The sequence below is a fragment of the Castanea sativa genome, chromosome 8 (genome assembly GCF_040712315.1).
Source record: "Castanea sativa cultivar Marrone di Chiusa Pesio chromosome 8, ASM4071231v1".
Taxonomy (NCBI): Eukaryota; Viridiplantae; Streptophyta; class Magnoliopsida; order Fagales; family Fagaceae; genus Castanea; species Castanea sativa.
In genome coordinates, this window is record NC_134020.1 from 10,960,582 (window position 1) to 10,970,249 (window position 9,668).

General features: G+C 39.8%; 1 protein-coding gene across 1 annotated transcript; it reads left to right on the forward strand.

The window, feature by feature from the left end:
• Window positions 1-5,577: 5,577 nt before the first annotated feature.
• On the forward strand, window positions 5,578-9,069 carry LOC142605861 (uncharacterized). The gene is made up of 7 exons (XM_075777289.1): window positions 5,578-5,961; window positions 6,232-7,328; window positions 7,774-7,825; window positions 7,987-8,169; window positions 8,314-8,503; window positions 8,594-8,655; window positions 8,746-9,069. The coding sequence occupies exons 1-7, from the start codon at window positions 5,578-5,580 to the stop codon at window positions 9,067-9,069; spliced, it is 2,292 nt and encodes a 763-aa protein (XP_075633404.1).
• Window positions 9,070-9,668: the final 599 nt, after the last annotated feature.

Genomic DNA, 9,668 nt, shown 5'->3' on the forward strand with positions numbered 1-9,668 from the left:
ATATATATATATATATATATATATATATATATATATATATATATATATATATATATATAGATGACTTATAAATTTGAATTGTTTTTAGTTATACATAAAAACAAAGGCTCATAAATATAAAATCATTCAAATTCCCTCTTCCTCTAATTTCATATATAGTGTTAGATATATGATTATGTTTTTTTATAATTTATTTATATTAGACTCTTGCTTTTCTACACTAAATTAACTTATTTGGTACAAAAATTTTAAAAATTTGATTAGATGGGACATATATATATGACTTATAAACTTGAATTAATTTTAGTTCTATAAAAAAATGGCTCATAAATATAAAATCACTCAAAAATTATGTTTTTTTATGGTTTATTTATATTAGACTCCTCTTTTTTTACACTAACTTAACTCATTTGACACAAAAATTAAAAAACTTAGATAAATGGAACACATGTCGCAAAATCAAACTCTAATTGAAATCCAATTTTTACATTAAATTAACTCACTTAGCTCAAAATTTTAAAAACTTAGATTAGATGGGACACGTGGCGCAAAATTAGACTCTAATTGAATTTTAATTTGAAATCTAATTGAATTTTCTCTTAGCTTTACCTATTATTATATATAGATTACATGGATACTCTCTCTCTCTATTTTGGGCTACAAATTGTACATATATCACAGTGCTAGCACATTTCCTTTATTTTTTATTTTTTATTTATTTTTTGTTTGTTCTAATCTAACACAGAGACTCAAAGTGTGGGGGATATCCGATCCTTTGTTTCCAAGTAGCTTTTAAGTTCGAAATTAAATATACTTACTAATGAATCAAGAAATTCCCTTCATCCAGAAAAGCCTATGAATGACCAAAGCAAGTTGGACGATCAAAGCGGGTGTCATTGGATGATTAAAATGCCATAAATACACATTTAATGCATGCACCATTACCAATAGACGCATGCGTAAACATGATCGTTGACAAGGTAATCAATCGCCTTATAAAGCCATCAGAGGTGTTACAAGAGCCATTAATACCACCATTAAAGGCCTCCAATGACTAGAGAAGTTAGAGATCTATATAAACCACCTAAGAACCTACACAAGGAGAGAAAGATGGACAAGTACACACATACACACTAAAATACACTCTCAGTTCTTATTATTTCTCTCTCTCAACGTCTGACTTTATAATTGGAGGCTCCTTTGCCAGTAGCACGCTGGTGACCTTTGGGACAGAAACACCATTGTTATTCTTTTTCAGGTCTCAGACTCATTCACGTTGGATTCTATATGGATGAACCTATCATCTGACGAATTTGGCTTCATCAATTTTGCACCATTTGTGGGGACGTCTTTCAAACTTTAGTTTGCAAAATGTAGCTCTACCATTCACTTTGATTCTTTACGTTTGGATGGAATTTCATGTGCGAAATGATCTAGCCACATTGGCCCTACAGATTCAAACACTCATGGCTAATGGGAGGAATTGACAAAGCAGAATCAAGAAATGAGGCAGCGATTACAACAAGGAGAAAATCGCCCCTCACCAAGGAGGATTGATCACAATAGGAATGAAGACGAAGTCTAGAGCCTAGAGACTAGTCACAGAAAGGAGGGCTCATGGAGAATAGAACAATCCGAGAGGATTAACGAGGATCTCCCTAGAAGCATGAGGAAGGAGATGGACGAACTAAAAAGCGCCATGAAGGAGAAAACAACCAAGAACCTAGACGGTATGGTGAAAAGGACAAATTCTATTTTCATAATCAAAATCTTGGAGTGCCTTTTGCCACCAAAATTCCTCCTTCCATAGCTCGATTTGTACAATGGCTTGAAGGACCCATTAGTCACATAACCACCTTCAAGACAACCCTGAGTTTACAATAGACTCCTGAAAAAATGGTATGTCTATCCTTTCCGACAACTTTTAAAGAAGCAACACGAGTCTGGTTTAGCAAGTTAGCCCCGTCGTCCATAGATGATTTCGAACAATTAAGCTATTCATTTGTGCGTCACTTCATTGGTGGATAGAGACAAAAAAGACCAACAAATCATTTACTGACAATCAAACAAGAAGAATGGTAAATTTCCCTCCTTTAGTAATGTCTGTTGATAAAATATTGAAGCAAACTAAGGAAGATCAACTCCTTAAATGGCTGAAGCCATTAAACTCCCCCCCCTATAATACTCGCAACAAGAGGAGATTAAGCTGCTTCACGGGAGTGCTACATAGCTATGCTCAACAAGTATGAACAGTTGCCTACTATGAACATTAAAGACCAAAGTCGCCTACAAGTGGACGGTCTAAACACAAAGTTGCTTAGGGATGGACAGACGACCAAAGTTGCCTATGGGTGGACATTCTAAACACAAAGCCCCCTAAGGATGGATGGACGACCAAAGTCGCCTACAGGTGGATGGTCTAAACACAAAGTGGCCGACCAAAGTCACCTACGGGTGGACGATCTAAACACAAAGTCACCTACTAAAGTTGCCTAAGGATGGACGGACAATCAAAGTTGCCTATGGGTGGACGATCTAAACACAAAGTCGTCAACGGGTGGACGGTCTAAACACAAAGTCATCGACCAAAGTCACATATGGGTGGACGGTCTAAATACAAAGTTGCCTATGGAAGGACAATCTAAACTTAAAGTTGCCTATGGATGGATAGTCTAAACATAAAGTCTCCTAAGGGTGGACGCATGACCAAAGACACCTATGGGTGGATGGTCCAAAGCAAAGTCACCCAAGGGTGGACACATGAACAAAATCGCCTACGGATGGATGGTCCAAACGTAGTCCCAATTCAGACAAGTAAAAAGCAACATGTGGGAAACAGAAGGGGAGAAGTTGCAGGAAAGGCAAATAAAAGCTGCTAAAAAATGAGGGGTAAAGCTTAAAAAAGGACTCCAAGTGCAAGAAAACTAGGGTCATTGAGAGACGCGTCCACGTCCAACGACTCGTACAACCACACCACATCAAATGCGAGCTGAAAGGAATCTCAGGAATCACGATTAGCAAAGATTGAAATTTCATATTCCTTAGATCATAATGATGATCACGAAATAGGGGGGGCAGATGATGAACCAAGAAATTTCCTTCGTCTAGAAAAGCCTATGGATGACTTAAGCAAGTTGGACGATCAAAGCGGGTGTCATTGGACGACCAAAGTGCCATAAATATGCATATGGGTGTAGTGCGTGGAGGGGGAGTATGCTTAGGTTGAGTGGACCAGGGCGAAGAAAAGAAATGGAGTCACCACCTAGTTTTATGGCCTAGAAACCATGTATATAGCAGCCTTACGTGGAATGGAGTATGAGCTAGAGCGCTCAAAAGTCATAGTTCAATGGACTATACGAAAGTGAAGCCATACATTGAAAGCTATGACCCTGTTTGGTTGTGTTTGGTGTGTATTCATTTTCTATACTAAAATCTTATACTCATTTTTTGTTTCCAACTTTTTTTTTCGTGTCAATTTTCAGCTATTGTCTTCCTTATCTCTCATTTTTTTTCCTCTAACAAACTCAACTGATACATACCACAAAGGAAGCTTTTTGTAGTTATCACAACCGCTAGAAACCACTTCTCTCCTACAAACTAGCCTATGTCAAAGCAAATATGCCTAAAAACAAATGCCACACAACCATGTATCCACCATCAAATTTCAACAAACTCACCCTTAAACACCTTAAATCCATCATTGGATAGAAATAGAGAAAGTGGAAAAGAGCATAGTTCGACCTCTGTCACCACCACATTTGATCAAAACCCACCTTCATCACCACCACCAAATCTGAACCCATATACACATAGCCACCCCACAACCACCCAGATTGAGTGGAGAAGAGAGAGAAAGAAACGACCCCAGCCACAGCCATACCCAAACTAAAATCAAAATCCAAATTAATCACCACACCCACACCCGCCACTAAACCCACAATCACAGCCACAACTTGAATTCACCATCACCAAAGCCAATCGGCTTAGTGCCAAAAAGAAAACCCAAACCAATGTTGATCTAGCCAACGAGAGAGTGTGTGTGGGTGTGTGTGTGTGCGTTAGGAGTGTCTAATTGTATGAGTGTGTGTGGTGTTGATGAGGCATGCATGAGTTACTGCATAGGGTGGTGCTGCAAGGTGTGCTTAAGCTGCTAATGTGGGGGGGGGGGGGGCGTATGCTGCTGATGGGGCATGCATGCACAGCTGATGAGGGGTGCGTGTGCTAATGCAGCCTGGGTGTGTATATGGCTATGCTTTAAATAGTGATTGAATTAATTAGCTGGCATTGTATACTTGTATTGTAGGTTAGATACACGTGTATTACTTGTAGTGGTGAAGTGTTTACCTCATGCTTATGTGGCATATGTGTGTTAGTGGATGTAGTTAGTTAGTTAGAGGGAATGGCTGTCAAAGTAGTTACACAGCTAGCATTCAGTTAGTTATTGAGGGTATTAGACTAGAGAAATGGGAACGGGAAGTGTATGAATTGTTTTGTTGTTAATTCCATAATTCCTCCGTTTTCTCAATTCCTTCTAATTCTCTCTTTATTCTTCCCTAACCCTGTTCTTGGAGGTTGGTTGTCCTCGAATTCAACTGTCAAAATTTCCCAATTTCTAGCATTTGGTATCAGAGCTTGGCTTTCCTCGGCCATGGCAGAAACACGATCAAGTACTACGGCTACTCAGGTTGCCCTTGCTTCACTTAGGACTGCATCTAATCATTATGCTAAAGGAATTCAAGAAACGTGAACAATTCAAGAAGTGCACACACGAACTCTGAACGAGATGAATCAACAATTGGCAATTTTGGTACAGAGGCGTAGTGGTTCTGATCAAGGAGGATTGCCTCAATCTCCAATAAATGGTGAAATCAAACATACTAATTCTTCAACTTTAGCTCTGTAACAACCTGTGAGGTTGGAATTCCCAAAGTTTTCTGGGGAAGATCCTGCTAGTTGGGTTTACAAAGCCAACCAATATTTCAAGTATTACTATACCCCAATTACAGAGAAGTTGATGCTTGCTTTGTTCCATATGGAGGGTGAAGCTTTGATATGGTTCCAAGATAGTGAGGAGGCCGGACATTTTGTTGATTGGGAGTCACTAATTCAAGCCTTGCACATCAGATTTGGTGCAATAGCCTACGATGATCCTATGGAAACACTCACTAGGCTAAGGCAAACTACTTCAGTGTCTTTATACAAGGCCCAATTTGAGGTTTTTTCCTATAGGATTAAAGGGTTATCTGCTACTCATAAACCTAAGTTGTTTTCTTAGTGGATTAAGAGATGAAATAAGGCTGCCAGTGAGGATGATCAACCCCAAATCATTGAATGAGGCTTTTGGTTTGGCAAAGATGCAAGAAGAATATAATTGGAGTTGTAAGAAGAGTGCTTAGGTTCACGTGGATCAAGGGAAGCCTTCCATTTTAGGTGCTCCACCTAAAACTACTTCTATTTTGGAGTCTAAAGCTAGGCTACCAATTAAAAGAATTTCTCCTACTCAAATGGAAGAGAGGAAAAAGAAGGGATTGTGTTATAATTGTGATAAGAAGTGAGGTCCTGGCCACAAGTGCAAGAATGCTGTTATTTTTTTTGGATTATGTGGAGTTGGCTCAAGAAAACATCAATTTTGGGGTGCATATCACTGAATTGGAGGAAAATGGTAATGTAGATCAGATTGGGCAAGATCAAGAGAGTGCTGAGATCACTCTCTATGCATTGAGTGGCAATCCTACTTCAGGAACTATGAGAGTCATGGGAAGAATTAAACATAGGTTCTTTGTAATCCTCATTGATTCAGGGAGTACCCACAACTTCATTGATGTTGCCTTGGTGTCACATTTGCACATTAATGTTGATACTTCTCAAGTTTTGGAAGTGAAGGTAGCCAATGGTGATCTAATCAAAACTCAAGGTGTTTGTGAGAAAGTGCCAATCTTTTTGCAAGGGCATGAGTTCTTGGTACACTTGCATGTGTTGCCAATGAGGGGGGGGGGGGTGATTTGGTTTTAGGAACTCAATGGTTGGGCACTTTAGGAGTAATTCAATGGGATTTCAAGCTGCTTACAATGAGCTTTAGTTATAATCACAGGCAGGTTCTGTTACAAGGGTTGAGGAACAGGATCTCAATTGCAAGATGGGGATACCTTTTTGAAGCAATCAATTAAGAGGGGGTTGGTTCTTCACATTTCCCTTCAACCTCAATTGTTATCTGCAGAAGGGTTAGTTTAGTTGCCTGCAGAAGTGATTGCTTTGTTGGCTGAGTTCAATTCTGTTTTTGCTACTCTTGAGGGGCTGCCTCCCTTAAGGGATCATAAACACCAAATCAGCTTGAAGGAGGGAGCTCAAGCTATCTGTCAGAGGCCTTACAGGTACCCTTATTACCAAAAAAATGAAATTGAGAAGATTGTTAAAGAATTGCTATCTGTTGGTTTTATTAGAAACAATAGTAGCCCTTTTGCTTCACCAATTCTCTTAGTTAGGAAGGCTGATGGCTCATGGAGAATGTGTATTGACTATAAAGCCTTAAATCAAGAAACCATTAAGGATAAATACCATATACCTATCATAGATGAACTATTGGGTGAGTTATTTGGTGCAACTGTTTTTTCTAAGTTGGATTTAAGGTCTGGTTACCACCAGATCAAGATGAAGGAAGAGGATATTCTTAAAACTGCTTTTAGGACTCATGAAGGTCACTATGAGTTTTTGGTAATGCCATTTGACTTAACCAATGCTCCTTCCACCTTCCAATCCCCCATGAATTCCATTTTTAAGCCTTACTTAAGGAGATTTGTCTTGGTATTTTTTGATGACATCCTTGTTTATAGCAAGAATTTGATTGATCATGTGAATCATCTTCATTTGGTGTTGGAAGTTTTGGTTAATCATCAATTGTATGCTAAACAGTCAAAGTGTGTGTTTGCTTGTAAGGAGGTGGAATACTTAGGACACCTTATCTCAAGTGATGGGGTCAGAACAGAACCAAGGAAGACTGCTGCTATGCAACAGTGGCCTATTCCCAAAGATGTTAAGGCCTTAAGGGGATTCTTGGGCTTGATAGGCTACTATAGGAAGTTTGTAAAGGGGTATGGTCAGATTGCTACCCCTCTAACAGCCTTGCTAAGGAAGGATTCCTTTGTTTGGAATTCTAAATCTTTTCATGCTTTTCAACTTCTTAAGGATACAATGTCAAATCCTCCTGTTTTGGCTTTACCTGACTTCTCTAAGCCCTTTGTGGTGGAGTGTGATGCATTTGGTTTAGGTGTTGGAGCTGTCTTAATGCAAAAACCAAAGGCCAATAGCTTACAAAAACCAGGCCTTGAAGGGTAAAAGTCTTGCCCTTTCCACTTATGAGAAAGAATTAATAGCTCTGGTGGTGGCAGTGAAGAAGTGGAGACCTTATCTCCTTGGCAAACCCTTTGTGATCAAAACAAACCATCAAAGCCTTAAGTACTTGCTTGAACAGAAGATTGGAACTCCTGCTCAGCAAAAATGGATTACCAAGCTCCTTGGTTATGCATTTCTGGTTGAATATAAACATGGGAAGGAGAACTTGGTTGTTGATGCACTTTGCAGGAGGGAGGATGTTGAGGATGATAATATGGGCACCCTTTGCATTATTTCTTTCCCTACTCCCACTTGGCTGGATGACCTCAAGACAAGCTATGATTCTGATCCTACTATCTAGAAAATCATTCTTGCCATTAAGACAGACTAAGATATTCCTGTTGGGTTCACTTTTTGTAATGATTTGTTGTTTTATAAGGGTAGACTGTTGTTGGGAAGTTCTGCTCAGGATTTGAAGGTTCAAGTGTTGCAGCAGGTGCATGCTAGTCCTTTAGGGGGTCATTCTGGCTATTCCAAAGGCTCAAGAAGGATATTTATTGGACTGGCACGGTGAGGGACTTAAAACGGTTTGTTAGGGAGCGTGATGCTTGCCAAAGGTTGAAGAGTGATACTTGCTTCCTTACTGGTCTGTTGCAGCCCTTGGCTGTTCCTGATAAGCCTTGGCTAGACATTAGTATGAATTTTGTGGAAGGACTACCTAGGTCTCAACAGAAGTCAGTGGTTTTTGTGGTGGTGGACAAGTTCACTAAGTATGTCCATTTCATTCCATTGGCTCACCCTTACATTGCTGCTAAAGTTGCTCATTTGTTCATGCACTTTGTATTTAAGTTATATGGTATGCCGTCTACAATTTTTAGTGACAGGGATCCAATGTTTACTTCCAAATTTTGGTCTAAATTGATAAAATTGCAAGGGACTAATCTGGCTATGTCTTCTTCATATCACCCCTAATCTGATGGGCAGATTGAAGTGGTGAATAAGAGTCTAGAGCACTATTTGAGGGCCTTTGCTGCTGACAGACCTCACTCTTGGGTGGATTGTCTACCCTTAGCTGAATTTTGGTTCAATACTAACTTCCACACTTCCATTAAGCTCACTCCATTTGAGGCATTTTATGGCTATCCTCCTCCTAAGGTTGTGGAATATGTTCCAGGTATTACAAGGGTAGTAGCTGTTGATTCATATTTGCAAGATAGGCAACAGCTCTTTTGATTGCTTAAGCACAATTTGAATGTTGCTCAAGAGAGAATGAAGTGGTTTGCTGACAAAAAGAGAGTGGACAGGTCCTTTGAGGTAGGGGATTGGGTTTATCTTAAGCTTTAACCATACAAGCAGTCCTCAGTTCAGTCTAGGAAGTTTGGGAAACTTGCTCCTCGTTTTTATGGTCCTTTCCAGGTTGTGCAGAAGGTGGGAGAGGTTTCTTATAAGCTTGATCTACTTGCTGGGTCACAAATCCATCTTGTGTTTCATGTCTCCAATCTTAAGGCTAAATTGGGTGCTCATGTGGTTCCTAGACCTGCCTTGCCTGCTGTGAATGAAGATCAGATCTTTGCCCCTGAGCTTGTAGCTGTTTTGGACTCTAGAACTCATCAGTTGAGGAGCAAACTCATCACTCAGGTGCTAGTGCAATGGCAGGGTGAGAGTAAGGAAGATGCTACCTGGGAGAGTTTATTTGAATTGCAACAGAAGTTTCCATACCTTGTAGGCAAGGTGCTTTAAAGGAGAGGGCATTGTTAGGAGTGTCTAATTGTATGAGTGTGTGTGGTGCTGATGAGGCATGCATGAGTTGCTGCATGGGGTGGTGCTGCAAGGTGTGCTTAGGCTGCTAATGTGGGGGGGCGTATGCTGCTGATGGGGCATGCGTGCACAGCTGATGAGGGGTGCGTGTGCCAGTACAGCCTGGGTTTGTATATGACTATGCTTCAGATAGTGATTGTATTGATTAGCTGACATTGTATACATTGTATACTTGTATTGTAGGTTAGATACATGTGTATTACTTGTAGTGGTGAAGTGTTTACCTCATGCTTATGTGGCATATGCGTGTTAGTGGATGTAGTTAGTTAGTTAGGGGGAATGGCTGTCAAGGTAGTTACACAGCTAGCATTCAGTTAGTTACTGAGGGTATTAGACTAGAGAAATGGGAAGGGAAGTGTATGAATTGTTTTGTTGTTAATTCCATAATTCCTCTGTTTTCTTTATTCCTTCTAATTCTCTCTCTATTCTTCCCTATCCCTGTTCTTAGAGGTTGGTTGTCCTCAAATTAACTGTCAAAATTTTCCAATTCCTAGCAAAGAGAGAGAGAGAAATCATTTTCA